The sequence below is a fragment of the Paroedura picta genome, chromosome 1 (genome assembly GCF_049243985.1).
Source record: "Paroedura picta isolate Pp20150507F chromosome 1, Ppicta_v3.0, whole genome shotgun sequence".
In the NCBI taxonomy this organism is placed as follows: domain Eukaryota; kingdom Metazoa; phylum Chordata; class Lepidosauria; order Squamata; family Gekkonidae; genus Paroedura; species Paroedura picta.
This window is the reverse complement of record NC_135369.1, coordinates 22,948,820-22,974,823: the sequence shown is the minus strand read 5'-3', so window position 1 is coordinate 22,974,823 and position 26,004 is coordinate 22,948,820. Positions and strand designations below refer to the sequence as shown.

The 26,004-nt window shown below is 45.8% G+C and overlaps 1 protein-coding gene across 4 annotated transcripts; it reads left to right on the top strand.

Annotated features, from left to right (window-relative positions):
• The first annotated feature begins 292 nt into the window (after positions 1–292).
• Positions 293–24,086, top strand: KATNB1 (katanin regulatory subunit B1). Of its 4 annotated transcripts, none has more exons than XM_077327311.1 (21): positions 293–489; positions 748–930; positions 3,556–3,829; positions 5,885–6,015; positions 6,793–6,910; positions 7,241–7,341; positions 8,874–8,915; positions 9,287–9,370; positions 9,547–9,662; positions 12,088–12,159; positions 12,615–12,765; positions 13,781–13,968; positions 14,298–14,428; positions 14,951–15,001; positions 15,473–15,549; positions 16,037–16,156; positions 17,718–17,867; positions 19,456–19,532; positions 20,235–20,309; positions 21,090–21,206; positions 23,366–24,086. In XM_077327311.1, exons 3-21 carry the CDS (start codon positions 3,790–3,792, stop codon positions 23,496–23,498), a joined length of 1,974 nt encoding a protein of 657 aa, XP_077183426.1. In that variant the 5' UTR covers positions 293–489; positions 748–930; positions 3,556–3,789; the 3' UTR covers positions 23,499–24,086. The 4 variants fall into 4 exon arrangements, with proteins under 4 accessions (XP_077183426.1, XP_077183450.1, XP_077183435.1 ...); XM_077327320.1 differs by having other exon boundaries at positions 312–553; positions 796–930; XM_077327335.1 differs by lacking the exon at positions 14,951–15,001.
• The last annotated feature ends 1,918 nt before the right edge of the window (positions 24,087–26,004 follow it).

Genomic DNA, 26,004 nt, shown 5'->3' with positions numbered 1-26,004 from the left:
AATCAAGTAACTTGGGAAATTGTAAAGCAACGGCCCATAGTTACTATAACTGTACTGCAGGGGTCGAACACTTCGATTAGGGCAGCCCTGCAGCACTTTGCCCACGTCCGTAGCAATGCAGAGTCACACCGGTGCGAACGGACCGCACCATAGAGACCTCTCGAATACAGAGCAAGGCGCGGTTGCTAAGGTGACGTTGCCGTTCCGCTGATTGGTAATTCCGACGAGCGCAGGCGGGGCTTCATCGCGTCCGGAAGAAGCGTTTCTCGTGAGAGAGGCGAACCGGAAGGTGAAGCGACAGGCTGTGAGTGGGCGATGGAGGAGCCAATCGTGAGTTTTGTTGTCAGGGGCCTGTTGTCAAGCGCCCGCGCGCTGCCAATCAAGCAGGAGCTTGGCGGCGGCAGTAGTCTAGGCTGAGGGCCGTGGAGCCAGCCGGGCGGGCGAGGAGGCAGCCCTCCCGGTACATATTGGCTGCTCTCCCGCTGCAGGGTGAGTGGTTCTCGGCTGAGGCTGGAGAAGGAGCCCACCCCAGCCTGGTGCGGGCACAGAAAGGGTGAGGCCTTGGCCCGCTTCCCTTTCCCCTCAGTGAGTGGGAGGGGGCGCTGAGGGAAGCCTGGTGGGCTAACCCCCCCCCCCCGCCTCTGTCAGTTTCAGAATTTATAGTTGGATTTCTGGCTAGGGCTCCCTTATAATAACAATAGTCATAACAATAATATTGTTATAGTGTCTCCTTCATTGTTTTCTCAGGTCTGGTCACTGATGTAGCTGCTAATTAGAACCTCTGTTTTCTGATAGAATATTTGGAAGTACAGAATCCACGTTGTAAGATCATTTCCTGCCCGCACTGCCACATTATTATTATTATATTGCTCTATATACTGCAGTATAACGAGATTCATCACAGTGATACAGCATCTGCTTTGCAGGCAGGTAGGTATTGGGTTTAATGCCCGGCAAGTCATTTTAGAAGGATGGGGTAGTGTGGCTCTGGAAATCACAAGAGAGAACCCTGACCTCGATAAACCCAAGAGCCTGACCTGGCAGAAGGCTACTTTGTATTTTATTTGTGGAAGACCCTGCACTGTGTGTGTTATTTGTACTGTGAATGTCATTTGTATGGGTGTGCTAATTCAGGTTGAAAAGTGTTTCACATACGTCAATTTGTGGTAGCCTGTTAGGCTGGTCAGAATCATTATTCCAAGATTAAAGTTAGGAGGATGGCTTGGCTAGGCCCACAGAGTAAAAGGAAGTGAGTTGGACTTCCTGGATCACAGTTCATTCCCTAAGCCAGTGGCTGATGGAGATGGAACTACAGGATTCCTTCCGAATACAGGTTCCTTGTTCATCCCCCTCCCTTTCCTGGGATTTTCCAGAGGGGACGAGGTGTTACCTGACTGATTCTCCCAGTTCTGAGAAGTTGCACTTGGATTCTTTGTCTACTAGCACCTTTAAGACCAACAAAGGTTTATTCAAAGCGTGAGTTTTAGAGTGCAAGCACTCTTCCTCAGACTATGAACTGACCATCATAACTGTAGGAATATATAAGCAAAAGTTAATCCTGTTACATTAGTAAACTGTGTCACTTTTTAACTTTTGCTTATATATTCCTACTGTTATGATGGTCAGTTCATAGTCTGTTGAAGAGTGCTTGCACTCGAAAGCTCACACCTTGAATAAATCTATATTGGTCTTAAAGTTGCCACTGGACTGATTTTATTGTGCTACTTCAGACCAATATGGCTACTCATTTGAATCTATTGGATTCTTTGGTATGTGACTGTTGTGCTTAGATTAATGTACAGCTGTGGTTGAATGCCAGGTGTTCTGTGTCCATTAGACTAGGATCCAGGAGATCCTCTCTGACATCACGTTTACTAGCTGCCTCTGGGCAAGTCTCAGCCTAATGTTCTTCACAGGGTTGCCTTGAAGACAACTGGGGGAAAGGAAGAGCCATGTATACTTCCATGAGCTCCTTACAGGAAGGGCTGAATAATATATATATATATATATATATATATGGTCAATAGCCATTGTTTTAGAAATGAAGTGTTCATTCATTTAGCCAGCATACATTGAAGAAAACGCCTGTATTAATGACTGCAGCAACTTTATTTTTCATCACGTTTAAAATATGTTTTTATATCACTCATTAGTCTGCTGCCTCTGTAGTAACCACACTGTGAGAAACTAGGCACACAGTTAATTTCTTTATTTTTGGAGAGCTAGTTTGGTGTAGTGGTTAGGAGTGTGGACTTCTAATCTGGCATGCCAGGTTCGATTCTGCGCCCCCCCCCCCCATGCAACCAGCTGGGTGACCTTGGGCTCGCCACGGCACTGATAAAACTGTTCTGACCGGGCAGTGATATCAGTGCTCTCTCAGCCTCACCCACCCCACAGGGTGTCTGTTGTGGGGAGAGGGATGGTAAGGCGACTGTAAGCCGCTTTGAGCCTCCTTCGGGTAGGGAAAAGCGGCATATAAGAACCAACTCTTCTTCTTTTATTTATTTATTTATTTATATTTTTATACCGCCCTTCCCTACGGCTCTGGGCGGTTTACATAAAACATTTTTGAACATTCACATAGAACACTATTAAAATCAATACAACAGTATAACAACAACAACAACATATCAACTGGAACAATTAGAACGGCACTTCAACAATAACTTGACAATCCCTCAGTCAATCTTCTATTGATTGATTGATTGTTTCAATTTATATCCCGTCACTCTCCATGGACTCGTGGCGGGTCATATAAAACAGTATAAAATCCCCAATAAAAACCAATTCGCCCCCCCCCAAATAACATAGAGCATAAGAAGCAGCATAATCCCAGCCTCCCCTGTCCACAGTCAAACATCATCACAGGGAGAGAATTCACAAGATGTCAGAGCATTGGCTGGAGCTGTTCCTGGTCCCGGCCTCAACCAAATACTTGGTGGAAGAGCTGTCTTACATGCCCTGCAGAACTGAGATAGCTCTGTCAGGGCTCTCAGCTCTTCCGGGAGCTCATTCTGAAAAGGCCCTAGCCCGGGTTGAGGTTAGGCGTGCTTCTCTGGGGCCAGGGACCACAAGCAGATTAGCACCTTCAAAGAGCTCTGCGGGAGGCATAAGGAGACAAGCAGTCCCACAAGCAGGGCACAACTTGTAGATGGCCTAGTATTTGTGATCAGGTTTATGTCAATATATGTCTTCAGGGAAAACTAATTTAGTCCTGAAAGATTTGGGAATGGGTGTCATTTTATATTCCATTGCCTGACTATGCTCCACTGTGTATTGACAAATGGCTTTATTTGTCATTTAAAAAGCTGGTTATCATTTATGTGGCTTGTGAAAAGTGTGTTAAATAAAATGCTCTCAAAAAAGGATATTTTTGTGTTCAAGGGCATTTGCACACATACCCTTGTAAATAGGTGACAATATGTATTGTGTTGGGCTCCAGGAAATGGCTGTTCAGACAGGTGGAAATTTGAGTAAACTCATTAAGCTCTTTAAAGTTGTTTGTTTTTACTGTACGCTGGAGTAATTGAAACGATCCTATCTCCTATCTTTCAGGTTAATTTGCTTCCTAGGATCTGGCTCACTTAATGGAAGAAATAGGCCTTTGGATCCAGAAGGAGACGGCATAGAAATAACAACAATTGTTGTAACGAACATTTTATTGAGTACTACAGGGCAGTTCACAAACTGGAGGTTCATACCTGTGAAATTTTGCCTCATAAACACTGATGAAAAAACAGCTTTTGAACAGAAAAAACTGGTTCTCTTGAGCCAGGGCAGAACCCTGTGATGGCTGCTGCAGTTGCCACCAAAACAGCTTGGAAGCTACGTGAGTGAAATACTCTCACCTCACCTGTTGTTGCTAGCTAGATCTTTGCCAAGTCAGCAACTCCACTTTGAAGCATATTAGCTCTATCTTGGTTCCTCCCCCCCCCCCCCCCTGGGCCTTTGCTACTGTATTCTCCCTTCCTTCTGGGGATTCAACAACCAAGACAAAACTGGAACAAATGCTGCCACAATGTCTTCAATGAATTAAATCTGTTTATTTCAGAAAAATCACTTGTCAAAGCACCCCCGGTTCTACTGGTTCTTTCACCACTTCATCAGTGACAAGTAATCCTTTGTTTTTTTGAAACATATGTTTGAAATATAAGAAAAGAAAAATATCTACAAATTTGGTACATTATATAGTAGGTCTATATATGAAAGATATTAACCTGGAGGCTTATCTGAAGAGTTGATTGCATTACCAAAATAAAGGATTACTTGTCACTGATGAAATGGTGAAAGTACCAGTAGAACCAGGGATACTTTGACAAGTCATCTTTCTGAAATAAAAAGATTTAATTCATTGAAGACACTGTGGCAGCATTTGTTCCAGTTTTTTCTTGGTTGTTGCATCTTGCTACTGGGCAGTTTTCTTTTGTGTATCTGCTTCTCTGGGGAGGCTTGGTGATGGAGCATAGGATTTAATGCTACTGGGAACACCAACTCTCGTTTTCAGGCTTGGGGATAGAAGAGCCAAGGGCAAATTTGCTGCACAGTACAAGTTCAGTGTACTGATGTTCTTTGAGGGGAGCAGTAGAGGGCTGCTGCTTATACAGAAAGATCTTGACCTATTTTGTAGAGTGTCAGCTGGAGGTTTTAGGACTTAACAGTGAACAGCTGCCTTAACAGGTGGCGAACAAATTTCTGCTGAGCTAAGACTGCTTAAAGAAAGCCCTGCATTTGTCTGATTCTGACATATCACTGTATACGTTTGGTGCTAGCAATTCTGCACTTGTTTCCTCTCAGTGTTGTCTAACTTTGGGTGTTAAATCTAATGTTTTATTTGATGTACACTCCTTTATCATCAAGGGAGACACACAATAAGGGACAATTAAAGGAAGTTTAAGAACAATGTTCAAAATTTCCCACTTTTGTAGGGAGAAGCCCTGCAAATATGGAATTTTATTGCCATTGGGCCAGATGAGCCAGTACTACATTGGATGTCCCAGTGCAGCCCCAGAGTAGGAATTGTTGAGCTGGCAGCCTGTATGTTAGAGCCTCTTTATCTACTAACTTTATCCACAACCTCTTTAAGAGTGTAGGAGAAAGAGAACTTTGGATAGACAAGTGCTGTAATTTAACCCACAATCATAAAATGAGCCCTGCTGAACCAGGGCTCCGTTTAGACCAGTATCCTGTTTCCTGTTACAGAAGGTTTCCTCCTTCATATGGAGGTTCCTTTTACTCACCATGGCTAGTAGCCATAACAAATGTATTGCTGTGGAGGTTATCCCAAACAAGAAGCTCCTAGCATGTTTATCTGGAAGCGGTGGTTGCAAATTTCCCGTTAGGTGGCAAGCTAGGTCTGCTCTGTATAGTTATTAAGAGCACTCCTTTTCTGCTGAGTATATATAGCTATAGAGCTATGTCTGTTGGAAACAACAGCTTTTAGTACTGGGCAAGACTTCCAAGTGGAAAGGAGGAAACAGCCTATCAGGAGGATGTGGAAGGCAAGAGAATTCTTCTTGTGCCTGGCAACATTTGTTCAGAATGAAATTCATTTTGAGACTAGAGCTCATTTGCAGAAGCCAAAGGATGGTGTTGCACAGGTTGTGGTATTCATTCATTAGTTTGCAGGCTGGTAAAACCTGCAGATTCTGAGCGGTAGGAGATAGGCATTCCAGCTTACACATCTGCAGTAAGGTGGTACAGGGCTTGCTATCTCTTAAAAAAAAACCAAGCTCTTATTTAAAATGCCATGTGTGCATAAAACATGCAGCTAAAATAACTTTACTGGTTTTTCATTAAATGTGCAGTTAAATGTATGTGGGGTGTGGGATGGTAATAATATTGATGATGGGGAGTACATAGGTTTTACATTTGCTTTGTCCTGCAGAGGAAATCACAGCTCACAGCAGCAATGTTTCTTCACTGGTCCTGGGCAAAAATTCAGGCCGGCTGCTGGCAACTGGAGGAGATGACTGTCGGGTTAACATCTGGTCCGTTAACAAGCCCAACTGTATTATGGTAAGAATTGGCTAACTCTTCTTCGGCTTGCAAAAAAGTGGGACAGGAAGTAATAGCTTTTCTAGGGAGAAAACTGTAACTGCTTAAAGCACTGGAATTGAATAAGTTCATTCTCCCTCTCCTACTTGGGAGAGAGAAGAAAAGACACTGGGTTTTTTTAAGAAGCATTTTGAAAGCCATTAAGAATGCTTTTGAAATGTTTCTCCTTTTTCATCACAGGTAAGTTTATTTATTACATTTAGATGCCGTCCTCCCCTTAGGCAGAGGAGCTACCTTTTGCAGGCCCTGCAAAATTGTTTTAGTTCCGTTAGTTGTACTAGGTTGACTACCAGTTAATGCTGTCTTCACTATTTCTTAGTTTGACTTAAATGGATTAATGGGGTTAGTGGATAAGTTCCGTGTTCTTCTGGATAATTAGCTTAAGTAAAACACAAAACCGAAAACCAGTCTCTGTGAAATAGTAAATTCAGTTACTTAGCCTGAGCTTATTTATTCAGTAAGCAAAATTAAGCTGTCTGTATTCTAATAGCAGTTTAGGTCTTGGATCTTTTCTTAATCCACCAATAGAAGGAACTCAGTTCCTGCTCGAACCTGGGAGGCTGGTGCATTGGTATCATCTGGGGCTGTGAACATGGCTGTCATGTAACTCCCATGCATTCCCTACCTTGTCCTGCAGGAAGAACTATAGCAATTAGTCTAGATCAAAGCTTCTCTTGTGTGCTCTGGTTTGAGATGAGACTTTGTCTGGTTCATTGCTGCTCTTTATCTCTTGTTCAGAGTTTGACCGGTCACACAACTCCAGTGGAGAGTGTGAAGATCAATACCAGTGAAGAGCTGATTGTTGCAGGGTCACAGTCAGGCTCCATTCGAATCTGGGACCTGGAAGCTGCCAAAAGTAAGTTCAGAGCCAAGTTGTTTTGTGAATTCCAATTTTTAAATTGCATTGCAGCTACCTGGCTTTGTCAATAGCACTGATTAGATTCTAAGAAATAATGCATGTGTAGATTTCAATCAGTTTGTATTAATTTCTAATTCTAATTTCATTTTAAACCAGATTGTTTTGATTTGAAGTTTTAAAATATCTGCCTAATCTTAATGTTTAAAAACAGATTTTTTTGGGGGGGGGGCGTGGAATCAGTGCTTGCAAGCTTGGTTGTCTGGCATGCCTCTGTTCTGTGTTGAAACTCTTTAGCTGGGTTATCTCAAAATTTTCCTTTCTACCCAGTTCTACGTACTTTAATGGGTCACAAAGCAAACATCTGCAGCCTAGATTTCCATCCTTTTGGAGGCTTTGTAGCTTCAGGCTCTATGGACACTAATGTTAAGGTAAGTTTGCACTGAGTATGTCTCTTTGGTAGTGGTTAATTCCATGTGAAATATTTCTTCTGCATCACCTGCATGTTGGTTTGTATTGAGGGCTGCTACTGATGTTCTTACTTAACTGAAATTCTCATAGAATCATAGGAACCTCTGAAGCTATGTTATTAAGTGTTCCTCCTCAGTGCCTCCCAACCCACACACAGAGCTTCTTCTTCTACGCGACGACGGCAGCAAGACTAGAATTGGCCAAGAAATGGAAAACGCAAGAACTACCCTCGACAGAAGACTGGCTGAATAAACTAGCTGACTTTGCCAAGATGGCTAAACTGACACTGATAATTAATGGAAAAACAGAAGAGGCCTTTCAAGAACAATGGGGCCCTTACCTGAACTATCTAAAAAAATAACACAAAGGGGATTGAAACAGGGAACCAAATGTATTAAATGAAGAGCATAGTCCTCTTTTTTCTGTATTGACAATATAGATTGCATATATCTCACTGTCTTTAATTTTGGAAAATAAAATAAAAACTTTATAGTATGGAACTGGAAAAAAAAAAAAGAATCATAGGAACCTCCTGGGTAATCTAGTCCAACCCCCTGCACTATGCAGGACACTCACAACCCTATCGCTCATCGACTCTAACCTGCCACCCTCTTGAACCTTCACAAAATCAGCCTCTCCGTCAGACAACTATCAAGCTTCTGTTTAAAAATTTCCAAAGATGGAGAACCCACCACCTCCCGAGAAAGCCTGTTCCACTGAGAAACCGCTCTGTCAGGAACTTCTTCCGGATGTTTAGATGGAATTTTTTTTGAATTAATTTCATCCCATTGGTTCTGGTCTGTCCCTCTGGGGCAAGAGAGAACAAATCTGCTCCATCCTCTATATGGCACCTTTTTAAATGCTTGAAGATGGTTATCAGATCCCCTCTTAGTCGCCTCCTCTCCAGGCTAAACAGACCAAGCTCCCCCTTCTGTTTCTACATGCAGCTGCTTTAGCAAACCAGCAGCTTCTCTCCACCCATTTTCTCAACCTGTTCCTGCATTCAACTAATGTAAGGTGACCAGATTTTAACATTGGTAAAGTGGGACACAATTGACCGGGGAGGGGTTCTTGATTTAAAATTTGGTCCATATGGAGCAACAAAAAGTTTCATAGAATGCATAGAACGCAAAAATAGTATTGTAATATATATATTTTAATTTCAACATAAGTACAATTTGCCAGGTGCCCCCAGATGTCCCTCTAAAAGTGGGACAATCTGGTCACCTTAAACTAATGGACCCCAGTTTCCCAATTGAATGATAGTTCCCATTATTGGTGGGTGGTGAAAGAAGCTGCTTATTATTGGTCATAAAAAAGTAAAATAGCTTGTGAAACTCATTGTTCCCTGGACTGAATCTAATAAAGAATCTAAGAATCTAATGGAATTAAATGGTTTTTTGAAAATCTTAGCTTTAATTGGGTCTTTTGAGAGATTTTCCGAGCACCTTTGTAACTTTTCTTTTTTTTTTTTCTCTCCCCTTTTGTATAGCTTTGGGACGTTAGGAGAAAAGGTTGTGTCTTTAGGTACAAGGTAAGCGAAATTGTTCTATCAAAGTCATTTAGGACTTTGCTACGACACCTCTAACATCTCCTGTGTCATTTGCTGCTATTACAAAAACATATGTAGAAAAGTTAAACCGGGATATTCAGCCACCAAATTTGACAACTACTTCATTTTTGTAAGCCTCTACAAAGCTGCACCCTCCCAATATCACATCTATTTACTTAGGTTGTCATGGTTGTTCTAAATATAGTGGACCAAGATGATTCTGCTATGCTAGGGAAAATGATATTGTTAGAGAAATCCCCCAAATAACATGCAGACTTTTTGTAAAAAAGCCAGTTAAGATACAACTAAAATCACAGTAGAATGCCTCATACCAAACCCATTGGCTTTTCCAGGGTCACACGCAAGCAGTCAGGTGTCTCCGGTTTAGCCCTGATGGAAAATGGCTGGCATCCTCGTCTGACGATCACACTGTGAAGGTAAGAGTAGTCATGTTGGACCTTTTCATCCTCTGGCAGTGGCAGTCACTTGGGTTTGCCTGCCTCCCTGTTCTTCATCTCTTATGTGAAGAAAGGTGCTCTTGTTCAAATGGATGAGATATGGGGCTGGGCAGCCTCATCCTACTTAAAGCTTGAGGATTCTTTCTTCTCTCCAGCTCTGGGATCTGGCTGCTGGGAAGATCATGTGCGAGTTCACAGAACACACAGGCCCAGTAAATGTCGTCGAATTCCATCCCAACGAATACCTTTTGGCCTCTGGTAGCTCTGACAGGTAAGTGCTTGCTGGGAAAAGTAGGAGAGTGGCTTCACTGCAGGACAAGAGACTGGCAGAAGTCTCACAGAATCATAGAGTTGGAAGGGGCCATACAGGCCATCTAGTCCAACCCTCTGCTCGATGCAGGATCAGCCCAAAGCATCCTAAAGCAACAAGCTTATGTTGTCTCAACAAGCTTATGTTGCCATGTTGTAGACTTAAATACTTTTGTTAAAAGCGTGGAAGCTTAGAATACGGAGCTGGCTAGAGAGGGAGAATGCTGCTTTGTGGAATGCAGAACTTCAGATCTTAGATCCTCCTCCTTGATAGTTGGTTTGCATAGTTCAAAAACTTCTTTCTATAATTATGGCAGTCTTATTATCATCATCACACATAAAAAGGAACTGGTGCTCAATGACAGCTTATCAATTAACCAGCATGTCCTGCAGTTCAAGGCATCTGCCCAGCAACCACTGACAAAACCAGGACTGCCTTTTCCGTATCGGTGTAATATCCCCCACTCAGGACCAATTGTGGCTCTTGTTCAGGATTCCGTACACCCCCTTCCAGCCTGATGTGAAGGAAGCCTCTGCAAGAAGAAAGTGGACAATCCCAAAAGATCCCAAAAACACAACAAAGGAAAAAATAATCTGTCCAATGGCTTAATCAAAATTTAAGAGTCTCTATGTTATCTCTTTATTATAATTTCTACCTGGACTTCGCCAAAACAGTCTCTAGATTATTGTTCCATTTTCAGTCCTTTTGAGTCCTAAATCACAAAATATCCTTATTAGGATATATAACAAATCATAATTGGAAATGTACAAAAATGTTCATACCTCCACAAAGTGGTATTAATAATTCAATATATTAATAGATTAATAGAGTTGGAAGGGACCTCTTGGGTCATCTAGTCCAACCCCCTGCACCATGCAGGACACTCACAACCCTATCGCTCATCCACTGTAACCTGCCACCCCCTTGAACTTTCACAGAATCAGCCTCTCCATCAGATGGCTATCCAGCCTCTGTTTAAAAATGTCCAGTTCACTCAAGGTGCTCTGTCTGTAACATAAAAGTAAGTGTTAGAACAAATGTTGAAATGTAACTTACTAACTGCCAAAAGCCTATGCATTCATATCTTACTGTATTGTTAATCTATTTGAAATATAATTAGGCGAAAAACGCTCTCATGGTGTGGAGAGTCAAGGCTTGTAAGCTCTTGGTCTCAAATTATCTTATTCAGCTGTGTTCATTTATTTTGCGGAAGCATCTGAGTCATTAATACCTTGCTATACAAATTTAAAGAGACACGAGTCACCAATTCTCACCCCATCATTCACCTAGTGATCTACATATTATAATCTCAATACATGTATATCCCAGTGTAACAGATTTAAATAAGTGTCTTTACAGAAAGCAAGATAGATCAAAGTCCATATTTAGCCCATGAAGTTGCATTGTCTTTAGTTGAAGATGTAATAGCATTCCCTTTGCAGCAGTTTCTTCCTCACATCCAACCTTTGAGGTCTTCCTGGTAAAATTTACTCTATTCCGTAGAATCAGATGTCCTCAGCGTCATGTTTGAATTCAAGGTCATTGTATTCAAGATCATTAAAGGATCATTACCTTGCTCATAACTCTTACTAGTCAACTCACCAATATTCACTGGCAGCCTTCTAGTAGTGACTGGACAGATACTTAGCGTGCATATTTTAAGCTGATCCTGTATTGAGCAGAAGGCTGGACTAGATGGGCCTAGATGGCCCCTTCCAACTCTATGATGCTACGATCATCCCAACATGCTATAGCGAGGGGGTGATAATTTCTGTAAGTCTGTTAGATGGAACCAGAGTTTGGAGAAGATTGGCTCCTTGCCCCGGAATTCCTTGTCTGAAAAGTAAGATCTCTCTATAAATTTCATTGCCCTCTCTTAAGAAATAAGTAAAAACTTCCTTCTTTAGGAGAACGTTCTCACACCTGTGAAAACACATTCTGTGGAAAAGTGCTCTACAACTCTCTGATTTTAGTGGGCTGTAACTTTGGATTTTTTGTTGTTGAATGTTTGGATTTATTTTTAAGTGTTTATTTTGAAATGTTTTAAATTTTGTTGAATGTGTTTTTTATATTGTAAGCAATGCTGAGACATATTTTATGGTGCTACCCCCTTCTGGTTAATGTTGTTTCACTGTTGGATTGGCAATAAGTAAAACCATTGTTTAAAACCAGTGTCTTGCAAGCTTGGTGCAAGGCCAGATTCTGCCCTGCACAGGAGCAGCAAAATTAGTTTTTACTGTTCAGTCTCTGGAACACGTGATTGTGCCACTTTCTGTCTTTAGAGTTTCACCACCCTGTCGCTGGAAGCATAGGCAGCAGTGCACATTATTGATGGGGAAAGTCTGCATTTGTTGAAGGTTCCCTCAAGTGTTCCCTTTTCTTGCAGAACCATCAGGTTCTGGGACTTGGAAAAATTCCAGGTGGTGAGCTGCATCGAAGAAGAGGCCATCCCTGTCAGGTCAGTGTGATTTGGGCAATGTAAAGAAGTGACACACAACCTAGCTTGGGAGACGAGAGGACCCATCCATAAGTCTGTGCTGCCTTGCCAGGGGAATCTCAGAGTTGCAGAGATCTTGTGTTGCTTATTGTTAAAGCTTTGGGACTCATGAAGCTGCCTTAGGCTGAATCAGTCCATCAGGGTCAGTATTGCCTACTCAGGCTGGCAGCAGCTGTCCAGGGTCTCAAGTGGAGGTCTTTCATGCCATCTTCTGCCTGGTCCTTTTAACTGGAGATGCCGAGGAGAGGCTAAGGAGGGTGAGCTGTGCATGCATTTGAAGGCCATCAGAGGTGATAACGGTAGCCTGATTTGACTGGCAACACTTGGCTTTCTGAGATGCATTCCCAATGTAGTTGGCATCCCTTGTTTTGCTCAGTTGCACCTTTACACCTTCATCTCTCTCCTCTCCCCTTCAGGTGTGTGCTGTTCAACCCTGATGGCTGCTGCCTATACGCCGGGTGCCACGATTCTCTGCGTGTGTATGGCTGGGAACCTGAACGCTGCTTTGACGTGGTCATGGTGAATTGGAGCAAGGTAGCTGATCTGTCCATCTGTAACAACCAACTGGTGAGTAAGTGAGGTGGTGCGGGTAACTCCTAGCTTGCTTAGTGGTAGGTTGTCCAATCTCCTCTGGTCACTGCTGTGTGTGTGTGGAGAGTAGAGTTGTCACCTCAGGTTGGAAATCTAGAGATGTGGGGCTGGAGCCTGCAGAGGACAGGGACCTCAGTGGGGCATAATTCCATCGAGTCCATTCTCCAGAGCAACCATTTTCTGCAGCGGAACTGATCTCTGTAACCTGGAGGTGAGCAGTGATTCTGGGGGATCTCCGGGTCCTGCCTGGAGAGTGGCATCCCTTCCTGATGGGTTGCTGGGCCATTAACCAGGCGGCCCTGGTTGATGGTACAGACTGCAAGACATCCCTGTGGCAGGAAATATAATGTGACAGTGGTGTTGAGACATCTGTCTTGGACTCTGTCTGCTGTGTTAGTCAGGTCCAGGAGATTGTATGCATATGGGATCCTTGGAAACTATGCACTGAATTCTGTTGTCTGCTTCTGTAAATATATTCCTCAGTGAAAAAGCTTGTTCCCCCTCCACATAAAAACATAACAAAAGTTCTGCTGGATCAATCCAGTGGATCAATTTAGAGTATCATCCTGTTTCAAACAGTGGCCAACCATTTGCCCTGGAGGGCCAGCAAAGGACATAGAGACCAAGGCTTTCTCCCTATGATGCCTGCAAGCACTGGGACTCAAATGTTTGCTGCCTGTAAATATGAAGGTTCCCTTTACTCACTATAGCTAGTAGCCAGTGGTGGACTGTTCTCTGCCGATCCAACCCTTTTAAAAAGCCATCGGTATTTATGGCCATTACTACTTTCCTGCCCCCTCAATTACTTCCTTAATAATCTCAGCAATGGGATTTTGTTGACTCTATAAGTGTCCTGATATGGGTCTTGTGGATTAGTTATACATTTTGATATAAAACCAGTGTGCAAATCATATGGAAGTTTCTTTTGGGTGATACTGGAAAAGACACTCTGGAATTTCACAGTGGTTGAGGCCGTCTCTGTCCTTTGCAGATTGGAGTTTCTTTCACACAAAGCATCGTGTCTTCATTTGTTGTGGACCTTAACAGAGTCTCAAAATGCGGGTCAGGCCTCCATGGGCTGGTTAGGGATGACAAGCCTCTTGTTCCGCCTGTGCCCATGGGCTCCTCTCTGCGACGCATCTATGACAGGCCCTCAACGACGTGCAGCAGACCTCAAAGGTAAAGAAGGCTTCAGCAGTGCTAAATTACTCAGTGTCTGTTTGCATAGGTGGAGGTGATTAAATCTCTGTTGTCTTTCCATCTGAGCAAGGCGCAGCAAAAGGATCAAATTTCCTTTGATAACATTTCAAAAGGAAATCAGAAAATCTGTTGTACCTGGTATTGCTCGATGTGCACATTGCTTTTTAACTTTAAAATTATATCGAAATGTTGTGTGTTACTGCAGCCCTCAGGCTCTTGCCTATTGAAGCAGAACTGTGCAAAGCATGTCTTCCTTTCTGCTGATGGCCTGCTGGATCTAACCCAGTCCTTTTGTGGATTAATGGCAGAGTGAAACACAATTCAGAGAGCGAGAGGCGCAGCCCCAGTAGTGAAGACGATAGGGAGGAAAAAGAATCCACTGCAGAGATCCAGAACCCAGAAGATTACAAGGAGATCTTCCAGCCAAAGAATTCCATCAGTGAGTGTCACTAAAACAGCTAGCAGCGGCGTTCAGGATTTCCTGGGTTAACTAGGTCTTATCCCTGCTTTTCCATCCACCACTGCCTTTTAAAGTTCAGTCTTTTTACGGTGATTATGAGTGAATGAGCAGCTAGGCTGGCAGCTTATTATAAAGCCTCCCTTGTTGGTAATCTATTTTGGGGATCTCCTCTTTCCCTCACACCACCACTGGTTTAATGTGTCATTGACTCCAGAGGGTTCAAGAGGCAAGGTTGTGTTTGGAGGCTTCTCCAAAATACTGCATGTCGGCGCAATCAGTCACCTGGAACTGGTAAATTCCAAAAAAAACCCCAAAGTGTGTGGGACTTACAGAATATTAAAAATAGTGTGCAAGCTGTTGAGCTCCTTAGAATTTGTCACCAGTGGGCGAGTGGCCACTCTGCACAACGGTGGGGATGGGTCTCAGGCTTGTGAAAGCTGTAATCTCTTGTGGCTTCTGCAAATGAAATCCGGTTCAAGGGTGGGCTTTTGCCTTTTGCAGCTCGAACTCCACCCTGCAAGAGTGAGCCTTTTCCTGCACCTCCTGAGGATGGTGAGTTAGGACTTATTTTTCAGGGAATGGGTGCAGGGAGAGACCCCAGGAACTGTTGCTGTATTCTTGAGCTTCCTATGGACGCTTGCAAAAACTTATGTTTCCAGTGGAGGTTATGAGACAGAATTTGCCTTTTCTTTTGAAGATTCCAGATTTGTTATGGTGAGTCTCCCCCAGGACAAGTCTGTATGTACTTGGATCCTTTGCCCCCATGAAGAATGGCAAAATGGCACATGCTTTCCTCACTAAATGGCTAGGCCAGAACAAGAGAAGAGTCCTGGTTATGTCTCTCCCCCCGCCCATTATCTGAAGAAGCTTGCATGCACACGGATACTTAAGGGTGCCGCTGGACTCAAATGTTCTTCCCCCTGCCTTGAGTGCCTTGAATTTTTCCAATTCAAATCCACCTCCATTCAAGGGACCTTCGTAGAGTGAGCATTGTATAATCGCTTCCTTTCCTGTTGCCTCCAGAACCCGCACTTACAAAAGAAACATCCAGGCCGAGTCAATCTGCAGATAGCCAAGCCCCGTTGCCACGCCAAGAGAATGTAAGTGCCTTGCAACGGCTACTATTTCCTTTTCTCCTCCATCTATCACAGTAAACATGGCTCATTTTGGTGGTACATCCAACAGCATGAAATGTAGGCTAGGGCAAGTGATGCTAAGGAGGCTCAGGTAGAGCCTGTCGGTCCTCTTGTTGGAATCTGGCTTCCAGCAGATTTTGTGTCTGATCGGTGAAATTCCACTACGGCCTTATTCCCCTTTGCAAAATGTTTTTGAAGAAAGGTGAGGTAGGAATTGAGAATCCCTTTAACTGGCAGTAAATCGGATCTCTCCAGGTGTCTTGAGAGTGGCCACTGCCTTAGTTTTAGGTATCGCTACTGTCTAATGAGGTGCTTTGATGAAAGGGAAGGATTGGAGGGGGGAGAAGAGAAACAAATCAGCCTTTGAATGGAGCCTCAACTCTGCATGAGTAGGCTGCAAATGTGGTCTTAAACAAGTCTGCCCTGACGTATTATCTGCTTTTCCCTATAGCCCGACCCCCTTCAGAGGCCTCCAGTGGCTGCCTCCACCCCCATAACCAGGGTTGAGCCCTCGGTGATCCCTGCTGCCAGGAATGAACCCATTGGACTGAAAGCCTCCGATTTCTTGCCGGTAATCTATTTTTCTATAGAGAAAATTGGCAGTAGAGTTTTCTTGCAATGCTCCTTGACTACTTCAGAGATGGGGGAGAGCCTTTTGACTTTAAATGGCAAAGTACTGGCCTTGTGGCCTTTTGGAGGAAATTAGAGTGTGAAACCAAACTCTTGGAGAGAAAGACCTTGAAAGATGGTCCAGTCAAAAGGAAGTTTAAGGGGACAAGAAACAGGGGGGATTGGAGGGCTTCTTTTCAGGGGCTGTGGCTAAGTAGCAGAGCACCTGCTTTGCATGCAGATCTCTAGTTCATTCCCTGGGATCTCCAGTTAAAAAGGTCCGGTGGTAAAGGATGTGTCTCACTCTCTCACATTACTAAGGGAGCAAGTGAGAGTATATGTGTGTGGCTGTTCATACATTCACTCCCAAGCTGGCCCTTATGAGACCAGAGTCTTTTTATATACAGGTATACAGTAGATTGTTGGGGGGGAGGCTTTTCATGGCCTTCTCTGCAGTTTTAGTGCATTTTCAGGTGCTCTAGGGCAGGGGTAGTCAACCTGTGGTCCTCCAGATGTCAATTGACTACAATTCCCATGAGCCCCTGCCAGCATTTGCCGGTGTTTGCTGGCAGGGGCTCATGGGAATTGTAGCCCATGGACATCTGGAGGACCACAGGTTGACTACCCTGCTCTAGGGGCCCTGGCATAACAATCTCTCTCCCCTTCTCTGCTGAAAGTCTGGCTTTAGGTAACACAGAGGAGTGGGCTGCAGATACTTCCCCATGAGTCATTAGAACAGCAACAGACTGTTTAGTAAGGCTGCTGCTCACTTCTGTTGGGGTAATTGTGGAAATTGCCAACAGGCAGCTCTTTGCAGCACATAGGCACAAAAGCAGTGGTTGTTAACAGCCGTCGATGGCATTTATTTGAGACATTTCTAAGTAGAAATCCACATCTGCTGTAATTCAAACATTGTGCTTTCATTACCTTGCTCACTGCTCTGGAGTTAATTTCTGGAGTTCTTAACGTTCACGGTCTCTCTGGCTTGTTATGCTGAAATTTAATTTTCCGTTGAAGTCCACGTCCAGTTTTGAATTCTTAGTTGCTGTCAAAACATGAGGGGGGAAATTTGTGCCAAGAGTGCATGGGTGGTGACTTCCTTCAGTTCTGCTGCTTCTCGCTAGCAAACCAAGGTTCTTAACCACACCCAACCATACAAAATAAAGGCCGGTCACTTCAGATACCCATATATTGCTGACTGTAATTGAACACATGAAGCTGCCTTATACAGAATTGGTCCTTTAAGGTTAGTATTGTCTTCTCAAACTGGCAGCAGCTATCCAGAGTCTCAGGCACAGGTCATTTGTATGACTTCCTGCCATATCATTTAACTGGAGATGCCAAGGATTGAGCCCGGGTCCCTCTCTATACTAAGCAGCTACTCTGCCACTGAACCACAGCCCCTCCCTTTTCCTGACCATGTTTGGATACCACCGATAGCCAACCTTATGTCTCTTATCTGGCTGGCTGGGCTGCATATGGGGCGACCGCCTTGTATTTCCCTTTTGTGTGTCTGTGTCCAGGCCATGAAGAACCAGAGCCTGTCAGAAATCGTAGATGACGAGGCCATGTCTCAGATCCGAAAGGGCCACGAGACCATGTGCGTGGTACTCACCAGCCGGCACAAAAACCTGGATACGGTGCGGGCTGTGTGGAGCACTGGAGACATCAAGGCAAGTTGGTTGCTTGGAGTGGGAGGGGGTGCTGCAAGAGGAGCTGGGCACAGGTCTCTGGGGCTCAGCAGCTGTTTGATCCCAAAGCTCTTGCCTCTGTGAGCTTTAGTATGCAAAGGGGGTAGTATGTTCTGTATTCCAGCTCTGCATTCCAGGGCTGCTCCTACTGTATTGATGTGTACCCTAGACCAGGGGTGGTCAACCTGTGGTCCTCCAGATGTCCATGGACTACAATTCCCATGAGCCCCTGCCAGTGTTCGCTTGTGCATCACCTGCCTCTAACTCAGGGCTGAAAACTCAGCACTGCATAGACCGAATAAGGATGAATGCAGGTTTCTTGCCTTGATTTTAACCTGCTTTGAGAAAAAGTATAGAGAGGTTGTGCCGTTGCTGTTTCCATCCATTCTACCTGGTTTCCTGGCAATCTGTGCCTCAACCCAGAGCCCAGCATCCCTTCCTTTACCCCCTCTTCTTTTTGTTAGTGGAATGCGTGTGTCCTGAGGCACATAACTCACCCACCTGCCACCTTGGCAATGCCAAGGTATCAGGTTTGTTCTTCTAGCAGGAGGCCACCATGGCCATCATCTCCCCACCGACTCCACTCCCAGTTCCAGTTCTGCTCACTCCACCACAAAAGAGTTCTGTCAGGGCAGTGAACAGAGCAGGAGCTTCCATGGGTTGTGTTTTCTTCCCTACATTAGTTAATTAAGGAGGAGAAAGGAGCCCAAGCAAGCTGTGCATGTAGCACCCATGACAAAACTCTTTGGTCACTTTGATGCATGACCTTTAAGAGGCTGCCCAGAACACCAGAGCAACTGGTCTGGATCAGACCAGTGGCCTGTGGAGTCCAGCAGACAAAGGCTAGGAGGAATGGAAGGAGGCCCTTTCTGCATCCTTGGAAGGCACTCTTGGAATTGAGGACATAGCCAGGGGGGAGGGCAATCATTCCCCAAAAAGTGTGATTTGCCTTCTTTCTGACTGGATCAAATGCCCTGGGAATCCCCCTCTCTTGGTCTGCAGGAGCACAAAATGGTGCACAAGCAGGAGGTTCTCTAGCTCCAGAGCCACACAGCTCCCATCCCAGTCAGTCATGTACCTTGCTAGATGACCAGGTGCCTCTGCAGTCTGAAGAGACATTCTTCCTTGAGATCTGTGGGGCTGCAGCCTGGGCCTTGGTGCATCCTGCCACCTGCTATTCATGGTGCAAGGGTTGTTTTAAAGCTAGCTGCTGCCATTTTGGTTTGCAGCCTGTCGCTGTTGCGAGTTTATCTGAAGTTTTTGGTCAGTGCTAATGACCAATGTGGGGTGGATATTCCTCCTTAACTTGGGACAGATCTTCATTAGTCTTGAATGTCTTCCTATTTGACAGGCGCAAATGCACAAGCGAATTAACACTCTCTTTTCATGTTTTTTTTTTTGGGGGGGGGTTGCTTGGATCTGCTCCCTGTTCATAGAGCTGAAACTCGCCCAAGTCAGCAGATGGAGCTGAAGCCTTTGGGAAACCTGCAGTTCTACATCTTGAGGATTTACTATAACTGTGACCAGTTCTACTCTAATCCTCCTCCTGCTTCCATTACCTTTTTCTCAGACTTCTGTGGACTCTGCCGTGGCTATCAATGACCTTTCCGTGGTTGTAGATCTCCTGAACATCGTCAATCAGAAAGCGTGAGTCCCAGCATTTCCCTTTAGTTAAGTGTCCTCTGCGAGGAGAAGGGGTCAGTCAGTAGAACTGTGACAGCTAAAAAGGCAGTCAGTGCCTTCATGTGCCACTTCAGCATGACACTTGTGCTTCTGGGGGGAGGGGGAGTTGTTCACAATATGTCCCCTGGTAGGCAGCTTTACTCAATTGGCATATCAGAGGTATGAAGCCCTTGGCCAACATGACCCAGCTGATTTCCAGTACCTCTCAGCAGCCCTCTAGAGTCGAGAGGCGGCAGAAGGTTCTAAGGGACTAGGGCAAATCTTAGTGTGCGCGCACCCACAGAGCATGTCAGTCATTGCCTGGCACTGCAGCATAATTTGGATCTCATGTGAGACTCGCCCTGGAGGAAAACTGCCTCCAAGTCAACCCATGCTCTGCTTTCTGCCTTGAATACACTAGTCCCCACTTGGTTCCTGAAGGGTTCTAAGGGTTTAATGGAGGGAGGGTGGGAATTAGGGTTGGGCTCTTCAGCATCTGAAATGGCCACTCGCACCCAAAGCAGGCAGCCCTGCGGTGCGGTGCAGGAGGGGAGGCGTGTTGATGCCCATGCCTCCCCCTCCCCCGCTGCAGTGTTGGCTGCTTTGGACGCAAGCGGCCGCTTCAGATGCCAAAGCGCCCAACCCTAGTAGGAATGGCAACTCTCTGTAACCTGCCTTTTTCTCCAGGTCTCTCTGGAAGCTCGACCTGTGCACTGTCGTCTTGCCCCAGATAGAGAAACTTCTCCAAAGCAAATATGAAAGGTGAGGCTCCAGGGCAGCATGAGTTCTAGGGGATTTAAAGACACAACTTGGGAAGCAGGTGGTTTTGTGGAGACCAAAGTTCTTTCTGGGAGCCAGCACATCTGAGAACGGGCAGTTGCTGCCAGAGTGGGGCTTGCCCTACCAGATGGTGCCAGGGGCAGAAGCGTGTAAGTTGTGGGTTTAGGACAGCTTTATCCTGGACGTGCCTGCTCTGCCTGTGCATGCTGTGCAGAAGGGCAATGCAGGTCTAAGGCGAGAGGATTTTTCTTGCTTGACAAATGCCACCTTGTAGCATCATTTCAATTCTGTGTCAGACGTCCCCCCTCCCTAAGTGTCTTTTGAAAGCTTGAGTTTGGGGAACAGGAGATGGGTTGGCTTCCAAAGCTAAATGAAGCTCTGAGATGGATCTTTCTTAATTGTGGACTGCCTATGAATTACTTGAACACCAAACTCCCTAGGTCTCCTGGATCCTAGGCCAACCCTAGCCTCTGCACCACAGTGATTATTCTAGTGCATTGCCTGTCTTTTAAATCAGGAGATGGGTGAAAGGTAAGTCCTGTTACAACCAACGGCTACGTTGGTGAGAAATGCCCCCCTCCCCATTTGGTCTGAAAGAGCATCGTCCTGCACCTTGACTTAAACAGTGAGAGTCGGCAAGCCTTGCCGCCTGTGCTTTGGAACAAGAGCCCCCTCCTCCTTCTCCTGTGGCACTTGTTCAGGACAAATGTTGATTTTTGAAAACATTTCTGTTTCTGCTGATGGTCTCTGTTGCCTTGACAGTTATGTCCAGACGGGTTGCACGTCACTGAAGCTGATCCTGCAGCGCTTCTTGCCTCTGATCACAGACATTCTTGCCGCACCACCATCAGTGGGGGTAGACATTTCCCGAGAGGAGAGGTAATATTATCCTGGAGGCTGGATGGCATTGCACGTGCTCCCCTGATTTGCAGGCCTTTGGGTGAAGCTTCTGGTTCCCTGCAGATGTAATATGACATCCTGTACATCAACCCCCCCGGTCCACGAACCAGTCCCAGGCCGCGGCTCCCCCCCGCCCCCCCCCGCAGCGAGAAGCTCACCGGGCTGCGAGGAAATTGGCCGCCGAAGCAGCCGATTAGCTCGCAGCCTGGCATGCTTCTTGCTGCGGGAGGGGGGAAGAGGGAAGCGCGGCCGCCGGCATGCCGGTGGTGCAAACGCGCATGCATGGACCTCTTACCTGCTTGATTCCCACTGCTGGAGCATCTTGTTGGTCTGAAAATCTCAGCTGTGTGTTTAGGACGTTTGTAGGCCTAGTGGCTGCTACCTCTACATATGACTGGAGGAAAATGCACACTTATTCTAGCATATCAACCAAGGCCCAAGTGGAGCAATCCTTTGGGCTCCTTTCAGCTAGATCAATGGTTCTCAACCTTCCTAATCCTGCAACTCTAACACAGTTCCTCCTATTGTTGTGACTCCCAACCATAAAATTATGCAAGAGTTCTTTCACAGAAATTAACTCGAAACTGACCAATGGTGTGAAGATCCATTGTTCATGGTTGTATATAAATTGTTTTTTTTCCGGGGTTTCTCAGTTCAGTTCTGCCTCTTGTCTCACCATGCCAATCTCGCTTTTTCTCGCTGCTCCAGACAAACACTCTCTCAATCTACCCCGCAAGGCTGTTCTGTGGATGGCACCCACTTTCTTCCGGCCAAGCTGCTTGCCTTGCTGCGACCCTATGAAAAGGTTGTTCGACCCCAAAAGGGGTCCCAACCCCAGGTTGAGAACCACTGAATTAGAGTGACTGAGCCAGAAGATTTCCCTGAGAGATACCCACTTTATCTGTTTCCCATACTTGGAGGGTAAATCCTTTGCCTTCTTCATGTGCCTGATCTCTTCACAGCACTACGTGGAGGATTTTTCTTTATTAAGGTATCTGTATAGGGGTTCTCTCTGAAGCCCTAAAAAGTGCTACCTGAAACCTCTAGGAGCAGTATTCATAATTGGTTAAGGCCTAAGTGGGCAGAGAAGAGGGTGGGGCCAAGTCCAGGTGAGGGGCCAATCGGAAGGTGCAAAGCACCTTCCGATTGACCCCTCACCCGGACTGACAAGAATTCCAGCCATTCGGGAGTTCGAATTACCAGACGGGCTGGAGTTCAGCGGGGAGCAGCCTGGGCGGAGGAAGCTTCCCTGCAGGCCTTCAAGCAGGCCTGCTGCATCGGGGACGTGCCAGGCCTGGTCCGAGGACACAGGGAAGCCGGGGATTCAGGGGGGAGGAGGGCCGGGCAGGCAGTCCCCGCGCGGGAGTGGTCCCCGGGGGATGCAGGGGCTGCCGCCGTGGGGCCCCCCCTTTCAGAGCCTGCTCTTAGGAGCGGGCTTTGAAGCCTAGTTTGTTTAAAATACGCTTAAATCCCCACAGCCTAATTAAGGTTCTTTTGCCCAGTGTATTGCTCCCAATTAATCATCTTAGAGGAAAGCCTTTTTAATATTTATTTTACTGCAGAAAAATAGACACAGGGAGTTCTCTCCAAATCTGCGCAGAGAACAATGTAATTACTTAGTGTTAAATACCCTTTCCTTGGATGCTGAGAAAGATGATGCCCCTTGCAGAATGAGCCAATAGCCAGGGGTCTCTACCTCCCCATTCCACCTTCTAGGAACCGTACAGCTGTTATACCAGTCTTCCAGAAACTGCTGACAGGGATCTGGGTCTTTGCCTAGCATCAATCTCAGCCCCAAGGTTTACATATTGAAATGGCATATTCATGCCTTCGGGCCCTGGTGCATAAAAGATAAGACCGGCCTGACTCTGCTCAGTATGTCCTCTCTGACTCACCGGGAAGCTGCATTCCGGAAAGGAACATACTGCTCTCCTCCTGATAAGGACCAAGGGTCATACAGTCAATTAGTCAGAAGTACAGCCAATTTCAAATAACTGTATGAAGGTTGGAATCATTTTCTTTACCACTATGCCATCAGGATGGCAGCACACCTGCTCCTGTGTATTCCTTGTTCCTACGACCTCACTGCAGAGCTGTCTAGGAGGATCCCTGCAGCTTTCTGCTCTTCCCTTTCGCAGGCTCCACAAGTGCCGTCTGTGCTACAAGCAGCTGAAGAACATCAGCAACATCATCAAGAACAAATGTGGGCTCAGCGGCCGCCATGGCAGTGCCTTCCGCGAGCTGCACCTCCTTATGGCTGTCCTCGAGTGACCTCTGCTGCCTCCTCCGCCCACGCAGACACACCACCGAGGATTCGTCTTCCCGACCACGGCCTCCCATTCCAGTCAGCGTCGGGTCCTTTTGTTTGGTGTCCAAGCTGGACACTCCTTCAAGGGGGTGCCCTAGCTCACTGCTCCATCTTCAGTGCCTTAACAGGCTGGATTGCAAACCAAGCTCCATCTCCCTCCAGCATAGCCCCACCCTCTTTTGCATGCAGCAGCTGGGCAGTGTCCCTTGTTCCCAGTGACCAGAATGCCTGGGACCTCCAGCCCCTGCCCTGCTTGTAAGCCCCCTTCCCTTTCCAGTCTTACTGTTGTCTCATGGGCTTTGTCATTTCCACGAGGAAAGGGGGTGGGCCAGACCTGTCTGATCTGTTTGTGCCAGTCACATAGCTACATTTGCCTCTTTGGAAAACTCTTGGGCTGGAGGAGCCGGGAGGGGAACACAGACCTGAGGCCAACGTCTCTGCTCCTCCTTGCTTTTTCTCCACGGTGGAACCGCCGGTGCTGGAAAATGGATGTTTCCAGTTCATGAAGCTGTAACTTATAATTAATTTTATTAAAACGTTTGTAACTTTTATTTTGGAATGCTGCTGTGAAGTGTTGTGTGTCCCCTTCCTGGTTTTTTTTTTTTTTTTAGCTGGGGTTGCATTCCAGCAAATCAGCCTTGTTAGCAATCCTCCAGATTTCTATTGAGATGTAATACAGCAGAGGCAGCCAAACTGTGGCTTTCCAGATGTTCATGACTACAATTCCCACAAACCCTTTCCAGCGTTCAGTCATGCGTTTCCAACCAGATGAGTATAGCCGTGAAAACTATGTAGCGGTGATGTTACACATATACAACTCTCCTTGACTATAGGTGCCAGATATTGGAAGAAGGCCACCAATGACGGATTTCCCTTCACGTATATCTGAATCTTGATTAGCACTCCGTCCAAGTCCTGTTGTCGTGACTCCCCCAGTGACTCCCCCATATTAAACCTAGTAGGAGGCACTGCAGATTCTTAAAGCTAGGGAGGACCATGAGGCTGATAACATGTTCAACTACCATGCCTTCGGAGATGAGAATAAGGATCTCTCTGAGCCAAGATAAACATCCCAAGAACTTTGTTTAAAGCAGTGAGAGGAACATCTACTTTTGAGCTCCATTTCAAAAGTGGAACATGCCTTTGGATCTACATTAACTTGCCAAAAAGAGGCTTCATTACACTGCAGGTGCTCAGACTGACCAGTTCTTGAATATCCACGTCTCAGGAATCATCAATTCCCCAAGAAAAAAACTATGTATTTTTATATTGTTGAATAAATCGGAGGGAGGTAGCAGCACGGAAGCTGTAACTCCTTAAAACTGTAGTACTCACAATGCTTAATTAAGCCATCTACATTTCCAAGGATTTTTTTTGTAATAGTTCGCATGTATTTGGGTTAGTTGCCTAGTTTTGAGTGTGAATACTAGGGACACATATTTAAAAGTGCGTTTTAACACCACCTTCATGTTGAATCTGTTACTCTATCAACTAGAAAGTTCCATCTCGCCTAGTAATAGCTTTTCTCTGGCCTTTTTGTTCTGGTCCCCCCCCCCTTTTCTCCACATGAAGGAGTCTCAAAGGTGCTTATAATAATCACATCCTTTCCTCTCTCCACAGCAAATGCTTTGTGAGCTATGTGGGGCTGAAAGAGTCTGGAGAAAACCCAGCTGGCTTCATGTGCAGGAGCAGGGAATCAAACCTGGTTCTCAAAATTGGACCCCACTGCTCTTGACCAACTAAACTGAGCTGGGTTCTTTCTTAAACACAGAGCCAAATTAATAGTTGTTAACTATACTGTTTAGAATAGAGGGCAATAACTACTACTTGTCACAGTAACATTAAGCATGCCAACAAAAGTACACGAATGCTACAGAATTCTGGACTGGTCAAATAACACAATTCAGAATAACATTAACTTCTTGGTATGTAGCCCTTGATTGCGGAGGCTCTGATTTTATAGCAAACTAGCTTCAAAGCCCGTTTGTAAGAACGGGCCTTAAAAGGGCCCCCCTCCCCTGGCCCGGCAGCTTAAGGTGGCTTTGGGCTACAGCTCACAGCCAGATCAAGTGGGGCGGGTGGGGGTTGGGCAGCTCCTTAGCAGGGCTGGGACAGAGCTCCTTAGCAGGCAGTCAGGACCAGCCGGAGACCCTTGTTAGCAAGTCCTCCACCATGACCCTTTCCCCAGGGCTCTCTCCCCTTACTTGCTGCTGGCTCCAGCCACTGAGGCATCTGAGAGCAAAGAGGCTAAAGTCCAGAGACAGAGGGCGGGAGCTGCAGGGGCAGGGCCAATCAGAGCAAAGCTGACTGCATCCTGATTGGCCCTATTCTAACTTGGACAGCCGGACACATCCCACCCCCCAGGCTGTTTCATAAATATATAGAGAAGCAGTAATGAATAAGGATGATGTTGACTTTGGCCCAGTGGAAGTGGACAGCAGGGGCACCGGAGTTGGGCTGATGGTTAGG

Bases quoted from the DNA above. Each gene is read 5' to 3' on its own strand.
- KATNB1 (XM_077327311.1), top strand. From the start codon at position 3,790: ATGGCTGCTGCAGTTGCCACCAAAACAGCTTGGAAGCTAC. The intron at 14,429-14,950 runs GTGAGTGTCACT...TGCCTTTTGCAG, and splicing joins CCAGCCAAAGAATTCCATCA to CTCGAACTCCACCCTGCAAG. The intron at 16,157-17,717 runs GTAATCTATTTT...GTCTGTGTCCAG, and splicing joins AAGCCTCCGATTTCTTGCCG to GCCATGAAGAACCAGAGCCT.